The 16075-nt window shown below is 57.7% G+C and overlaps 2 protein-coding genes across 10 annotated transcripts in view; one reads left to right on the top strand and one right to left on the bottom strand.

Annotated features, from left to right (window-relative positions):
• Positions 1–2300: 2300 nt before the first annotated feature.
• LOC134728382 (glutathione hydrolase light chain 1-like) lies at positions 2301–7169 on the bottom strand. 5 transcript variants are annotated; one of them, XM_063603120.1, is made up of 6 exons: positions 6774–7169; positions 4610–4819; positions 4250–4377; positions 4036–4148; positions 3841–3954; positions 2301–3536 (listed from the first exon to the last, which is right to left on the bottom strand). In XM_063603120.1, the coding sequence occupies exons 2-6, from the start codon at positions 4783–4785 to the stop codon at positions 3390–3392; spliced, it is 678 nt and encodes a 225-aa protein (XP_063459190.1). In that variant the 5' UTR covers positions 4786–4819; positions 6774–7169; the 3' UTR covers positions 2301–3389. The 5 variants fall into 5 exon arrangements, with proteins under 5 accessions (XP_063459190.1, XP_063459191.1, XP_063459189.1 ...); XM_063603121.1 differs by having other exon boundaries at positions 4610–4797; positions 6774–7068; XM_063603119.1 differs by lacking the exon at positions 6774–7169 and adding an exon at positions 4912–5131 and having other exon boundaries at positions 3267–3536; positions 4610–4797.
• LOC134730088 (putative POM121-like protein 1) overlaps positions 6192–16075 on the top strand; it is a 10269-nt gene continuing 385 nt past the window's right edge. Inside the window, exons 1-2 of one of the 5 annotated variants that reach the window (XM_063603115.1) lie at positions 6192–12381; positions 14191–14297. In XM_063603115.1, the coding sequence (XP_063459185.1) occupies positions 7336–8802 (1467 nt within the window). In that variant the 5' untranslated portion in view covers positions 6192–7335 and the 3' untranslated portion in view covers positions 8803–12381; positions 14191–14297. Of the gene's footprint in view, positions 15791–16075 lie in introns of those variants that run through there. The other 4 variants (XM_063603116.1, XM_063603114.1, XM_063603113.1 and 1 more) reach the window with 4 other exon arrangements.

Below are 16075 nucleotides of genomic sequence, written 5' to 3'. Positions count from 1 at the left end.
CCAGCAGGACCAGGCCAACCATGGCTCTGCAGTCCTGGCCCATGGCTCTGCGGCCCAGAAGGAGAGGGGAGGCCGGTGGGCAGACGGAGGGACAGACGGGTGGGCAGATGAATGGACAAGAAGATGCATAGATAGACTCACAGGTAATTGGACAGATGGACAAACAGGTGGGGGCTGAAGACAGACACAAAGATGGATCGACAGGCCAGATAGCTAGACAAAGAGGACAGTAAGAGAAAGATGGTCAGATAGACAATGGGACAGAGATGGGCTTACAGATGGGCAGACAGACAGGTCTGAACAGCGGGCTGCCAGATGGACAGATGGGTGAATGGACAGACGGCTGGCAGCTGTGGCGAGCTGCTGCCCTCACCAAGTGCACACTACGGAGTGGCCAAACTCACGCCTCAACTTCTAGTTTTCAGCTCCTGCTTGTTGCTGGCAGGAGGCCAGGCAGCAAAGCGTCTGAGGGGAGTTTTCCTTGCCTAGAGGAGTCAGCTGCTGTGTTAACTCCCTCACTGCTGGTAGGTCCAAAGGCCCCACCTACTGCCCGCCAGAGCCCAGGGTCACACTGTCGCAATGTGCAGGAGAACTTGGTGCCTGCTGCACTGTGGTTGCCAGGTAGGGGCAGGGCTCCCTGGAACCTCCACACCATTCCCCGGGTTCCCGGCAGCTCTGGGAAAGCAGAGCTGGGGCCGCTCAACTCTCTCCCCTGGATCCGGCGAGGCTGCCCCCCTCCCAGAGTGGAGCCCTGCTCCCCAGCTCTCATCTCTATCCCCTAACCCTCTCCGCATGGCCCAGCCTAGTCAGCATCAAGGTGGTTCTAAACAGAGACAGAGGGAGGGGGACACAAGGTGGTGTCACTTAAAACTTGGGTTCAAGTCCTTATGCTTCTGCAGCCTGGCCTGGGTCCCACAACTCCCCAGGGTGGCCAAGGGCTTCCCAGTCTGCACAGAGGACAGGGGGACTTGACAGCATCAAATGCTGGTGACTACAAGACGCCCATGTGGGGAATGCAGACAGACCATGCCTCTAGCCTTTGGCATCCGGGACCATTTGTCCAGGACTTGCTGTCCTGGAAATGCAGCATGGACCTCCAGGGAGGCAGGCTGTGTGGAGGCCACGCCCTGCCTGCAGCTCTTTCCCACCCTGGATGCGGGTCTGCTTCCCTGAATCCAAATCCGCTATTACTGTGCCGGCAGCGCAGCCTCTCTAGGGACACTGGCCTGGCTCTGTTCTCCCTAGGCCTCAGGGTGCCTAAATGGGAGGCAGCCAGGGGAGTGAGGACCCACTGAGGGGCTCCGTTGACCAGGCTCAGCAGGGGTGCAGGTGATGTGGGCTGGAATCCTTCCCATGTGGCCCCCACAGTCCTCCCCGCTTCCTCCCCAGCTGAACACTGCCTGCTCCAGATGTCTACACCTGGAATCCGGGCCCCCCCATCTGGGCAGCAGAGAAACTGAGGCACAGAGACAGACTGTGTCCTTACAGGCCACACAGCCTGCCAGGCCCCTATGTCCAGCCAGAGCCCCTGGTCAGCCTGGACTGGAGTGATTGTTTAGAGGCAGGCTGTTCCCACGGCTGCCTCTCGCGGTGGGGGGCCTGTGGACGCCTCCTCCCGCCCCCACCCGACTCCCAAGCCTCAGTGACATTGCTCAACCAGGAGCTGAAGTGCATTCCTGGGCTTAGGCCAGCCCACCCACCCACCCGCTGCAGTCCTGGAAGCTCAGAGGCCTGGGCAGCAGGAACAGTGGAGACAGCAGCGTGGGGGACGTCCCCCCTCCTCTCCCCACCATCCTGGTCAGGCAGAGGCCAGGGTGCAGGGACCGCCTGAGCAAAGGCCCAGGGAAAGGAATGGGTGTCATTCTGGTCTTGATCCGAGGCACAGCCAGGAAGGTCCCTGAATGTCCTTCCTCAGGAAATGATGGGGGAAGGGGCGATGAGAATGAAGGAGAGGATTTAAGTCCCTCACCCCCTGAGGTAGTCCTGGGCTGAGCCCCATGGGACCTGGAGAACCAGGGTGTACCCCACCAGCGTGTCGGGTCCAGGAAGCCTCGTGGCCAGCTCTCACTTCTCTTGCTGCTGTGCAACCCAGAGCAAGGCCTGCCCCTCCAGCCTCAGTCTTCTCCCCTGAAAATGAGGCCACGGCCTGTCCTCTCAGGCCAAAATAAGGATTGAGGCTGGGTGCAGTGGCTCACCTCTGTAATCCTAGCACTTTGGGAGACTGAGATGGGGGGACTGCTTGAAGTCAGGAGTTTAAGTCCAGCGTGGTCAACATAGTGAGACCCCATCTCTATTTGTTTAAATAATTTTTTAAATTAAATAAATAAAATAAGGATTGAGGAGTGACTCGTACATCACTCAACTGGGAGCCCCAGAGACACAGCCCTCCAGGGCTCAGACCCGGTGGTACTCTACTCTGCAGACACAAAACCCTGTTTGTCCGTGGGCCCTTTGGTATCACCAGGTTTTCGGGACTCCTGAAGGATAGCCCCGACCTGGCCTCACCTGGGACCTGGCCAGAGTGCCCCTGGTGATATCCAGAGTGCCCCTGCTGCTGGGCTGTGACCACCACCCCTCACCAGCCTACCTCCACCAGCCTTTCCCAGAATCCTGCCCCAGGTGTTGGAACTGTGCCTGGAGGAGGGAGCAGGCCCCGAGGGAGGCCTGGAGGGGCTGCCGATGGTGAAGACTGCTGTGTCTAGTTGTTCCCTTCCAGACCCACTCCCTCTGGGCTGCGTCCCCGGCTGGTCCAAGCCCTGATCCCTGGGATCTGGGGACCTCTTCCAGTTTGCTGTTCCCTGAGAACCAGGCCTCCCTCTGGAGAGGATCACAAGCTTGGGTTTCACTCTGGGCTTAAACTTGGAAACCCCCCAGGGGCTTGGCTCTGACCGAGATGTTTTCCTCCAGCCTCTTGCCCAATCCCCACTCCTCAGACCTCAGCTTCACCTCCCGTGTCCTCGGCAGGGTGAGCTGGACGCCTACGGGTCTGAGAAGGCACCCGGGTTCCCGGCATCAGCTGGCCACTCTCTGCCTAAGAAAGGGCCGGGGTCGCTGCACCCTCTGGTGGCTGGTCCTAGGTGGTGTTGCTGCCCAGCCCAGGGAAGGGAGGGCCTGGCCCCAAGTCCGAGGGATCAGGGTGGGAAGGGGCAGGGCTTGGCATGGACCTTCCCCTGGCCCCCAGCCACGTGCCTGGCTTTCCCCATGGTGAAGATGCTGAGGCTAGTTCCAGCGACCGCAGCGTGAAGATCTCCGAATCCCGCCTCTCCAGTGCCTCATTTATTGTGCTGCTCTGCTGCTCACAGGGGAAGCCGGTCCCCCAGAGTCCCCTTCCTGGTCCTGGTGAGTATCTTGTCCCTGGATTGCTTGTCAGCCTTGTCCGCCTGGAGCACTCAGTAGCCGTCAGGCTCCCCGCCTTTCCTGGAGTCCGAGGCAGCTGCCCAGCCACCAGCCGTGCGGACGATGGCTTGCACCACAGCGATGAAGGTGGACGCGATCTGGGTGCGGTGGTGCCGGGTCTCCAGGGCTGCAGTCACTGCCTGGGGGTGGGAGGAGAGGGGAAGCCTGAGCAAGGCTCCAGATGCCACCTGAACCACGCCTGTGTGGTCACAGGCCTCAGCCCAGGTGGTGCCATTTCGGGCCAGGTCATCAGGAAGAGCAGGTTGGGGCCTACTGGGTCTCACTGGAGCAGGGGGCTTGGCCCTCATGTCACAGGGGCTCCAGATGGCCCAGGCACTAGAGAGAGGACACCAACAATTGTCCACTCTGTGATGATCCAGGCCTCCAGCCCAGGATGCCCTGGGGCCCCACACCGTGACTCAGTTTCTCCAACCCCCGGCCCACCTGGTCAATGTTTCTCTCCACTGTCATGACGTTGGGCAGAAGCTGGTTGTGCAGCCGGGGCTCCACCACGGCCCACTTCACGTCATAGCCGAACCAGAGGTTGTAGATGATGGCCTGGGGCATGGGAGTGTGATCAGCATGGCTTGGGGGCTGTGCAGGGTGGGCACGGCCAGGGAGAAAAGGTGTGACACATACCAGTGCAGTGGCCGTGGTGATCTGCGTGCCCCCAGCAGCTCCCACCACCATCCGGACCTGGCCGTCCTGGCCCACCATGATCGTCGGGCACATGGACGAGAGCGGCTGCTTCCCTGCGGCCGATGGGAGAAGACAGGGATGCCCGTCAGCTGCCTGCCCAGGACACCCGCCCCTCTCCACCCCAGTCCCCCACCCCCGGACCTCCACCCCATACCTGGCTGGATGAAATTGGCAGGTGAGGGGGGCACCCCAAACTCGTTGGTGATGTTGGGAGAGCTGAAGTCGTCCATTTCATCATTGAACAGGATCCCGCTGACCGGGGAGCGGACCTTGGAGCCAAAGCTACCGCCCAGCCAGGTCAGACAGTGCCCGACCTTGCCTGGCCCAGCCTGGTCCCTATCCACCCACTGAGGCTCAAACATACTCACTGAGAGGCCCAGGATAAGCTACCAAGGTTGGGCCTCAGTTTCCCACCAGGAAAAGAGGTGACGGAGCCACCTTACTGGATAAGTGGGCAGTCCCTGGGCCACCCGCCCCTGGCCCTTTCCCACCCAGGCGGCCCAGCAGCCCCTACTAGAGGTTCATGGTGCTGGTGGCGGACACAGCACTGCCGTCCTCTGCGACGACAGACAGGTGAGCAGTGCCCCCATCAACCGGCGTGTAGAACTCGGGCTTGTAGCAGGAGATCGGGTGAGTGGTGTCGTCAGAGATCTGGGCCTGGAGCTGGGCAGCGAAGAACTCAGAGGTCATGCTGCGGACCACCTGCCGAGACCCCAGAGCTGGCCTGAGGAGGTGGGGAGGGAGGGTGGGGAGGGGGCACAGGTCTCAGAAGGCCCCTGACTGTGGCTCTGACCACAACCCTCTGGCACCCACAACCTTCCATGGCTCCCCAGGACCCAAGGGCAGGCCCAGGATCTTGCATGACCAGTCTGACTCCCTGTCTCTGTCGCGTTCCAGCAACTCTGAATGTCTGTCTGCCTGGTCCTCAGCCTCCAGACCCTTGCTGCATTCAATCACTCATTCCTTCATGCAAAAAATATTTCTAGAGTTTGCACTGCATGCCTGGCACTGGGGAATCAACAGGGAACAGACACTTAGGTCCTGCCCTCATGCCAAGAAAAACAAACACACACACGGAAAGTGCTGAAACCACAAGCCAGGTAAGGGGAATCAAGAGGCATGAGGTATGGGCAGAGTGGTCAGGGAGGGCTTCTCAGAGGAGGCAACGTGTGAAAAGAGCCTGGAATGTGGCCTAAATGGTCAGTGCAAAGGCCCTGAGGCAGGTGGTATAGGCTGGTGAGCGATAGGCAGAGAGTGAATGGAGGGGGGTGGGGAGAAGAGGATGAAGATGCAGGCTGGGGCCCATCCCACAGGACCTCCTAGGTCCCATAACAACTGGCTTTTGCTCTGTGCCATGCAGGCTTAGGGCAGAGGAATGAGCAGGCTGGGGAGTGTTTTCACAGGGTCCCTCTGGCAGCTATGACAGGGATAAGGATAAAGCCCAAAGGGGAGGCTGTGGGTATCAACCAGGCAAGAGATGATGGCCTGGGTGGGAGAAAGAGAAGAATCAAGGATGGCGCTGACTAGCGAGGTAAACCCTGCAGAAGGGGCAGGTTTGGGGATGGTCAGGAGCTTGATTTTGGATACTTCATCAGACCCGAAGAGCATGGGTGCACGTATAAAAAAAATAAATAAATAAGCATGGGTTCACGGGCAAGGGCGAGCTGAGAGATGAACATGGAGGTATTGACATTGAGTGGCTGCTGGATGCCATGAGCCTGGCCAAGGTCCCCAAGGCAGTGGCGAGGAGGAGATGAGGAGGTCAAGGAGGAGACAGAGGATGGACCCGAAGGCCGAAGAAAATGCCTCAAGAGAGTTTCAACACCGGGCGCGGTGGCTGACGCCTTTAATCACAGCACTTTGGTAGGCCGAAGCAGGCTGATCACGAGGTCAGGAGATCGAGACCATCCTGGCTAACATGGTGAAACCCCGTCTCTACTAAAAATCCAAAAAATTAGCCGGGTGTGGTGGCGGGCGCCTGTAGTCCGAGCTACTCCAGAGGCTGAGGCAGGAGAATGGCGTGAACCCGGTAGGCGGAGTTTGCGGTGAGCCAAGATCAGGCCACTGGAATCCAGCCTGGGCGACAGAGGGAGACTGCGTCTCAAAAAAAAAAAAAAAAAAAAAAAAAAGAGTCTGGCTCTGTCGCCCAGGCTGGAGTGCAGTGGCGCGATCTCGGCGCATCACAATCCCTTCCCCGCCCGCCCCCGGGTTCAAGTGATTCTCCTGTCTCAGCCGCCGGAGTAGCTGGGACTACAGGCGCGTGCCACCATGTCTGACTAAATTTGTATTTTTACTAGAGACGGGGTTTCACTATGTTGGCCAGGCTGGTCTCCAACTCTTGATCTCGTGATCCGTCTGCCCCGACCTCCCAAAGTGCTAGGATTATAGGCATAAGCCACCACGCCCGGCCTCTTTTTTTTCTTTTTCTTTTTTTAATCTGGAGACTGAGTTTTGCACTTGTGGCCCAGGCTGGAGTGCAATGGTGCGATCTCAGCTCACTGCAATCTCCACCTCAGCAGGAGAGCAGGAATCTTCAGTGATCCACGGGCAGATCTGCCGCCATTGTGGGCGCCTGTTCCTCCCGCGACCTTTGTGCCCGCCTCTCTCCTTCCAGTACCTATTGCATGACCCCCCACGTCCGCCTCCCGCCATTGCCAGCAAGTGCCTCGCGCGGGTACCTGGCTGCGCTTATTAATCCGTTAAGCTCGCTCTGTCACGGGCGCCATGATGTGCTCACGCGCCCGCTCCCTCAGGTTTAAAAGGCGCGTTGCCCGGCAACAGAAGAAACTGCTGGCTTAGCCTTTGGCCGAGTTGGCGGCTGGACGAGGACGCTCAGAGCCCAGCTCTCGAGAGTTCAAGCAACCGACGGTTCCCCACTGCTCCCAGGAGCGGTTACCTGGGCACTCTGTGCCCCTCCTTCCTGTTCGGGCCCAGGCCGAGGACCTGCCAGTAGGGCTCAGTTGCCTGGAGCCCGTTCAGCCCATCCCCCAGTTCACTTTGCTTGTGGGATCTCCCCGTTGCTCCTGCCCGTGGACTGAGTGGCAGGCCATCCTACAAGCACCCGGACACTTGACATCAGTGGTGTCAAGACAACGCTAAGAAGGTTTTCCGTGATCCTGCAAGCCCTGCGTTCCTTCCTGGGATCCTGCCTTCAATTTGATTGCACAGGTACCACAGCAAGCCAGTGCTGTGTGCTCCGAGTTCCAGGGCGTCCTCCAGCTCAGCCACTGCACTGAGAACATGGACTCTCTGTGGGGCCCAGGAGCCGGGAGTCACCCCTTTGGGGTCCACAACACCCGGCTGTCCCCAGACTTGTGTCCAGGGAAGATAGTGTTGAGGGCCCTCAAGGAGAGCGGGGCAGGGATGCCTGAGCAGGACAAGGACCCTAGAGTCCAAGAGAATCCTGGTGATCAGAGAAGGGTCCCCCAGGTCACCGGGGATGCACGGTCTGCATTTCGGCCCCTGCGGGACAATGGAGGCCTCTCTCCCTTTGTGCCCAGGCCCGGGCCTCTGCAGACAGACCTCCATGCCCAGAGGTCAGAAATCAGATATAAGCAGACATCCCAGACCTCCTGGACGAGCTCCTGCACCAACCGAAATGCCATCTCCAGCTCCTACAGCTCCACGGGAGGCTTGCCGGGGCTAAAGCGGAGGAGGGGGCCAGCCTCATCCCGCTGCCAGCTGACCCTCAGTTCCTCAAAGACAGTGAGTGAGGACAGGCCTCAGGCTGTCTCTTCAGGTCACACCCAGTGTGAAAAGGCAGCAGATATAGCACCAGGGCAGACACTCACCCTCAGGAATGACTCCTCCACATCCGAGGCCTCTAGGCCCAGTACACACAAGTTTCCCCTGCTGCCACGCAGGCGACGGGAGCCTTTGATGCTGCCACCTCCCTTAGAGCTGGGGTACCGGGTCACTGTTGAAGACCTGGACCGGGAGAAGGAGGCGGCCTTCCAGCGCATCAACAGTGCACTGCAGGTTGAGGACAAGGCCATCTCGGACTGCAGACCCTCACGGCCTTCCCACACTTTGTCCTCACTTGCAACAGGGGCTTCTGGTCTGCCTGCCGTTTCTAAAGCACCCAGTATGGATGCACAGCAGGAGACACACAAGTCCCAAGACTGCCTGGGCCTACTGGCCCCCTTAGCATCTGCTGCAGAGGTCCCCTCTACAGCTCCCATGTCTGGGAAGAAGCACAGACCACCAGGCCCCCTGTTCTCCTCCTCAGATCCCCTTCCTGCCACCTCTTCCCATTCCCAGGACTCAGCCCAGGTCACCTCGCTGATTCCTGCCCCCTTCCCAGCTGCAAGCATGGATGCGGGCATGAGAAGAACAAGGCGTGGCACTTCTGCTCCTGCAGCTGCCGCAGCAGCCCCTCCCCCCTCCACACTGAACCCCACGTTGGGGTCACTACTGGAGTGGATGGAGGCCCTTCACATTTCTGCTCCTGCAGCTGCCGCAGCAGCCCCTCCCCCCTCCACACTGAACCCCACGTTGGGGTCACTACTGGAGTGGATGGAGGCCCTTCACATTTCTGGGCCTCAGCCACAGCTGCAGCAGGTGCCCAGAGGTCAGAACCAGAGATCCCAGACCTCCTGGACCAGCTCGTGCCCCAAACGAAAGGCCATCTCGAGCCCCTACAGCTCTACGGGAGGCCTCCCGGAACGAAAGCGGAAGAGGGGCCAGCCTCATCCCACTGCCAGCTGACCCTCAGTTCCTGAAACACACTGAGTGACGGCGGACCTCAGGCTGTCTCTTCGGGTCACACCCAGTGTGAAAAGACGGCAGATACAGCACCAGGGCAGACACTCGCCCCCAGGGGTGGCTCCCGCAGATCCCAGGCCTCTAGGCCCCGTAGATGCAAGTTTCCTCTGCTGCGACGCAGGCGAGGGGAGCCTTTGATGCTGCCACCTCCCTTAGAGATGGGGTACCGGGTCACTGCTGAAGACCTGGACCGGGAGAAGGAGGCGGCATTCCAGCGCATCAACAGTGCACTGCAGGTTGAGGACAAGGCCATCTCGGACTGCAGACCCTCACGGCCTTCCCACACTTTGTCCTCACTTGCAGCAGGGGCTTCTGGTCTGCCTGCCGTTTCTAAAGCACCCAGTATGGATGCACAGCAGGAGACACACAAGTCCCAAGACTGCCTGGGCCTAGTGGCCCCCCGCATCTGCTGCACAGGCCTGTAGTCCCAGCTACTTGGGAGGCTGAGGCAGGAGAACGGCATAAACCCGGGAGGCAGAGCTTGCAGTGAGCTGAGATCGCGCCACTGCACTCCAGCCTGGGTGACAGAGCCATACTCCGTCTCAAAGAAAAAGAAAAAAAGTTCTTGTGACATTTGTGTATGAAATCAGCCTTCACTACATGGATAGGACCAGCACGCTTCCGCGGCACGACTCTGCAATCTTACTACATTTTTTTTATTTTGTATTTTTTTTATTCCTTTTGAGACAGTCTCACTCTGTCACCCAGGCTGAAGTGCAGCCGAGATCTCGGCTCACTGCAACCTCCACCTCTTGGGTTCAAGCAATTCTCCTGTCTCAGCCTCCCAAGTAGCTGGGACTACAGGCACACATCAAAACGCCTGGCTAATTTTTGTATTTTTAGTAGAGATGGAGTTTTGCCATATTGGTCAGGCTGGTCTCGAACTCCTGACCTCAGGTGATCGACCTGTCTTAGCCTCCCGAACTGCTAGGATTACAGGTGTATGTTTATTTATTTATTTAAGATGGAATCTTGCTCTGTATTTATTAATTTATTTATTTGAGATGGAGTCTTGCTCCATCGCCCAGGCTAGAGTGCAGTGGTGCAATCTCGGCTCCCTGCAACCTCTGACTTCCAGTTTCACGTGATTCTCCTGCCTCAGTGTCCCAAGTAGCTGGGATTACAGGTGCCTGCCACCACAGCTGGCTAATTTTTGTATTTTTAGTAGAGACAGTGTTTCACCATCTTGGCCAGGCTGGTCTCGGGTTCCTGACCTCATGAACCACCTGCCTCAGCCTCCCAAAGTGTTGGGACTACAGGCCTAAGGCACCATGCTCGGCCATATTTATTTATTTAATTATTTAGAGACAAAGTCTTGCTCTGTCACCCAGGCTGGAGTGCAGTGGCGCCATCTCAGCTCACTGGAGCCTCCGCCTCCGAGGTTTAAGCGATTCTCATGCCTCAGCCTCCTGAGTAACTGGGACTACAGGTACTCACCACCATGCAGGGATATTTTTTTCTATTTTTTTTAGAGACACGGTTTCACCATGTTGGCCAGGCTGGTCTCGAACTCCTGACCTTAGGTGATCTGACAGCCTCGTCCTCTCAAAGTACTGGGATTACAGGCATGAGCCACTGTGCCCGGCCTCTCACTACATTTAAGTGACGCCATGGCTCATGCCTGTAATCCTGGCACTTTGGGAGGCCAAGGCAGGTGGATCACTTGAGGTCAGGAGTTCGACACGAGCCTGGCCAACATGGGGAAACCCCGTCTCTAGTAAAAATGCACAAATTAGTCAGGTGTGGTGGTACAAGCCTGTAGGCCCAGATACTTGGAAGGCTGAGGCAGGAGAATCACTTTAACTGGGAGGCAGAGGTTGCAGTGAGCCAATATCATGCCACTGCACTCCAGCTTGGGTGACAGAGTGAGACACCGTCTCAAAAAACAAAAAAAAGAAAATAGAAAAACATATGATGCCAGGGCGTCTCGGCCTCAATACCTGCATGAGCACAGTCATGTCCAGGCCAGGGCTGCTGGTCGAGGTCCGGCCCCATCTCTTTCAGCAGAAAGGTAGTAAGCTTGCAGGGAGGCTGGGGGACAAGATCCCAGGATCTCAGCCTCCGCTCATGGATCAGCTCTGAGACCCCAAGTGAGCTGGGGGTGCTCTGTGCGCATTGGTTTCCCCAGCTGTCAAGTAAAGGGATTGGATGAGGAAGTCTTGTCAAAGTGGAATGATCTCAGATTTGGGGCAGCAGTGAATGATCCCGCTCCCTGGGCCATGCCAGTGGCCCGGCCTTGGCTGAACACAGCCCCAACACTCTGGAATGGGGATGAGGGGGCAGTCAGCTCTTGCTCCTAGTAAGAGAGATGCAATAGGGCTCTGTGGCTGAGCTGGGTGCCTTGCCTCACACCTGTAATCCCAACCTTTGAGAGGCCGAGGTGGGAGGATTGCTTGAGGCCGGGAATTTTGAGAATAGCCTGGACAACATAGCCAGACCCCATGTCTACAAAATAATAATAAAACACACAGCTATAGTCCAAGCTACTTGGCAGGCTGAGGCAGGAAGATCCCTTGAGTCCGGGAATTGGAGGCTGCATTGAGCTATAATCGCACCACTGCACTCCAGCTTGGGTGACAAAGTGAGACCCTGTCTCTAAAAGAAAAAAAAATTGGCCTGTGAGCATGGGTTTGATTTTCAAACAGGACCCGGAGGGTAGGGACAGACAGTGCTGTCACCCTTAGGTGCTGAACACTCAGAAACGGGCCAGCGGCAGCCCTTCCCTCACCTGCAGACACCAGATTGGGCAGAACAGCACGTGGCACTTGCAGCTCTTGCAGTGAGGGCAGAACCCAGTGTCAACCCTTCTGCCTGTGGGAGGGGCTGCTGAGGCCTGCGGAGAGGCCAGGGTGGAGGCTCGTCCCCTTGTCCAGCCCTTGGTGTGGTCTCCACCAGGTCCCCAGCCCACCTGTGTAGGGCGCCCCTGAGCCTGCTGCTGCCACGGGCCCTGTCTCTACCCAGGACATCCCCCCACCCTCGCAGTGTCAGGGAAATGATCATGGTGGTGGTGACACTCTGCAGGCAGGGCTGCTGAGAGAAGCTGAGAAGGGTCACACTGCAGGCAGGGGCCCGTGTGACAAGCCCCTCTCACCCCGAGAGAGCTGACCAGGCAGCTCACGAGCAGAGCCACATCCCGGGAGTCCGAGAAAGGTTCTGGCTGGGCTCAGCCACCTCATTGGCCACGGGCAGCCTTTGTCGTGTGAGCCTTGCTCTCCTGGGGAGGCTCAGGCTGACGGCTGATGTGGGCATTGCCGAGGGTAACCTGTGGCCCAGTGTATATGGCCGGCTCTCCTCAAGCTGCATTCATTCAAGTAGGACCCAGGGTGCATGCCCATCTCCAGCCCAGGGCAGCTCCCCTGTAAGCTGGGTGAGCTACTGAAGCCAAGGTGGGAGGCAGCTGACAACACCACCCACGGCCCATGAGGAGGTGGTAGAAAGGCTGGACTCAGCAGGAACACCAAATCCCGGACCAGGCAGAAACCACCCAAGACTGAGGGGCTCGTGCCAGAGCGGTGGCCACAGGTAAGAACCCGGGCCCGGGCTGTGTGTGGCGGGAATCCTCCATGTCCCAGGGCTTAGCGTAGCAAAGGAAGACCAGCCGGGTCACCCTGGTGGCCATCTGTCCCTGTCCCACCTGCAGAGTCAGAACAGCCTCTCCCCAGTGGGGATCATCTCTCTCTGCCAAAGCAATAGCGGTCCCTGCCCCAACCAGACTACCCCACTCAGTGGGGTTACGGATGCTGCTCCAGCATCCTAATACTGCCCAGCTGGTGCCTGCCTGTGCTCACCCACACCCCCCAGGCCAGCCTTCCCTGCAGCCTGGGCTTGGCCACCTTGGCCTGATTGAGCACTGAGGACTCCTGGACACCCAGTCCCATCACTGCACCTGCTGCTTCCAGCCCCACCCCACTGGCTCTGGGGTTCTTCCCAGCGGCGCTGATCATGAAATCAACATGCACACAAGTCGTCTCAGGAAACTTTTTAATGAAAGTGTCGGCCACGGTGGTGTGTAGGTGGCTGAGCTCAGATTGCAGCTGCTAAGACACCAGCCACTTACCAAGAGAAAGCCAGGCTGCTTCAAACCCAGGGCCCGAGGCAAGAAAGCATCACTTCTGGTCGGGGAGTCTGGAAGCCATGCCTTGTGGGAGGTCACACTGGCATCTAGGCCTTTGCCTGCATTGCAGAAGGAGAGCCGGGTCCCCCTCCTGGAGAATGCTGCGTTCCCCAGCCCCACACCGGCTTTGCCACCACACAGGCTTTTGAGGCAGGAGGCGGGTAAGACGTAGCTGTAGACCCAAAGCAACCACCAGCCCTGGGACCCTGCGGGAGAGGAGCACTTTTAGAACATGGAAAAGTGTGGTCATCCCATCATTAGACAGCACACATCCTACATAAATAAAAAGTCGTATGGGGAAGGAGGTTGGGGAGGGAATAAAAAATTGGCACAGACATTGATAGACTGGTTTCCAGTTTCAAGGTAATAGATGCACATCATGAGACCAGAGGAGGCAGAGACAAGGGCTGGATTTGGCTTTTCTAAGCAACATGTGTTCCTGTGCAGGGCTGAATGGTCGCTGAGACAGAGATGGAAGCCAGGACAGGGGAGCCCACCGGGCCCAGATAGGTACAGAGAGCAGAGGCTCCTGTTCTGTCCTCGCCACCCACGAGGGTGACACTGCTTGTAAATGGTGGCTGTGCTCTCCCCGCAAGAAAAAAGCACAACTAAATCCACACTGCACACAGACGCAGACAGAAAGCCTTCAAGTGGCTCTGTTTTCTGCTCCCTGCCTTGCCAGGTCCACAAGCAGAGAGGAGTGTCAGGCACATGGCCCCACTGTCAGGCTCCCCAGTGAGCTGCGGGTTCAGCAGGAGCTGCCCACTGACACACAGGGGACACCCACTCCTCCCACCTTGGGAGCGGTTGCCAGACAGAGCCGCACTGGGTGCTGGTGTCATCCAGGGACCCCACACACTTCCTTAAATGTGATCCTGCTTCCCTCTGGGCAGCTGCATCCTCTCCTCCTGCAGGACCGTCTGGAAACTTGGCTCTCAGTTTGCTCTCTCTTCTCTCCTCTGCCTGCCCCAAGCCCCTCTTTCTAAAAAAGTGATGCCATGTTCATGGGATTATTTCTTGAAAATACTTGGCGGCCTCCATGCTTCTGTTTTCTTTGAGCCAGGTGGTCAGGAGGGCTTACAAAGAATGCCTGGGCTCCCCCGCAGGTGTCGGCAGATGGGGTAGCGAATGGTCCTGTGCCTCCACCTGCTCCGGGAGGGAGTCTCCCATCTCTAGGCCTGGCCCCTTCCTAACCCTCCACGTATCCTGTTCTCCAGAGACTTCAGAACCCACTCCTGAGAACAGCGGAGCCAGGCGCTTAGAGGAAGACCAAATGCTGCCAGGACACGGACTGTCCAGGGATTACATTCCAGCATCTTATTAGGTATCTGGATCTGTTGAGGAAAAAATTAGAAACTATGTATAAAACTTAAAAATATTCAAGTATCAAAAGGTTATTTAGGATGAAAGTTTTAAAACAAGTCATCAGCAAGCTGCTGCCACCAAGTGGAGACTTATACAAAAGTTGAGCGAGTCCACTGAGCTGAGAGGACAGAAATGAAGTCACCTGTGCTGGGGCAGGGGCAGGGACACTGGGGGCAGGGAGTGTGTGGGCAGAGAAGCCAGAGAAGTCCAGGCCTGTGGAAGCCAAACAGGAGAGCGTGGGCCGGAAGGGCGGTCAGGATTGGGGGACGAGGTCGCTCTCCCTGGAGAACGAACCCTAAAGTGCGTGGCCTGGGATTCCCTCCCTGGGGGTCCTGTCCCCCGACGTTTCACGGGCCTTCTGAGCTGCCTTCCAAGGAGGACTAACACGGCAACAAAAGACCCATTTCTGCACAAAAATCCTTCTGGAAAGAAAAAGAAGAAAGCCAAGAATGGAGTCAAAACGCTACCCAGTGCTGACTAAGCCTCTCAAACCCTGTTCTAAGTGGAGTGTGGTTTCTAAGTCAGGGAAATGGAAGAGGCCCCACCCACACAGGGACAGGGCCATGGCCCCCACAGGATGAAGCAGCAGCGTTTATTCAAGATACAACAGTGAGGGAATCCGGTCACGTTCCCTTCTCCCCAGAGAGGGAGCATCTTGACAAGTGATTCAGTAGAAATCTTTTAGACTCTACAAGTTAAGTTCATAAAAACCACTGCTTTCACCCTGTCTCCCAGGGCCAGGCCTGGACTCCGAGATGAACTGGCTTGGGGCGCCCTCGGGTGGCCACATAAAAAACCCACAGTCTGAGGCCAGCCTGGGGCTTTCAGACCTGGGCGGGATCTGCCCAGGCCACCTGTCCTTCTGCTTTGGGCCGCTGTCTCTTGGCAGATGGCCTGACACCTGGGGGTGGCCCAAGGATGCCTCAGAAAATCTTGATTCCCACTCTACAGATGGCCTGATTAGCCAGAGGTTTCCAGGCCATCTGTCCGCCTCCAGGAGATGGACTGGGACCTTTAGACATCAGTGGAGAACAGGATGCTCTGTCTCTTGCTGTCCAGGGCAGGGATGGCCTCCAGCCACAAGAAGTACAGCAGCACCTCGACCTGCCCTCGCAGAGTGGGGAAGAGGAGAGTGGCTCGGAGGGGGGCTCACAGCTGCTGGTGGGGAGGTCTTTGGGGCCCAAGACCCCAAGTCCACCTCAGGTGCTAGAAACCCCTGCTGGTGTCATCAACCCCTTACAGTGAGACGGGGGTGGGGTGGGGTCCTGACAAGGCATGACTTGTTGGGTGGGGGGTGGTTATTTATTTTAGAGATGCACAGGGCCTTGCTCTGTCCCCCAGGCTGGAGTACAGTGGCTCCATCATGGATCACTGCAGCCTCTAACTCATGGGCTCAAGCAATCCTCCTGTGTCAGCCTCCCAGATACCTAGGATTACAGATGTGTGCCACAATGCCTGCCTAATTTTTCTTTGTATTTTTTCTGGAGATGGGGTTTGCTACATTGCCCAGACTGGTCTCAAACACCTGGGTTCGGTTGTCCTGCCTCGGCCTCCCAAAGTGCTGGGATTACAGGCATGAGCCACCACACCCGAACACTTGGGGTGGTTTTAAGCCCCCAGCAAGGTGCACCAGCAGGACCAGGAGGTGGCCTGGGCACCCCCTATCACTCCCATCCATGCAAACCTAGGCAAGTCCCTGTCTCTGAATCTCAGCCACCACCACATACAATGCAAGTC

Source organism: Pan paniscus, chromosome 23, assembly GCF_029289425.2.
Source record: "Pan paniscus chromosome 23, NHGRI_mPanPan1-v2.0_pri, whole genome shotgun sequence".
NCBI lineage: Eukaryota > Metazoa > Chordata > Mammalia > Primates > Hominidae > Pan > Pan paniscus.
Note: the sequence above shows the minus strand (reverse complement) of the source record. Positions and strands in the feature narration are given on the sequence as shown.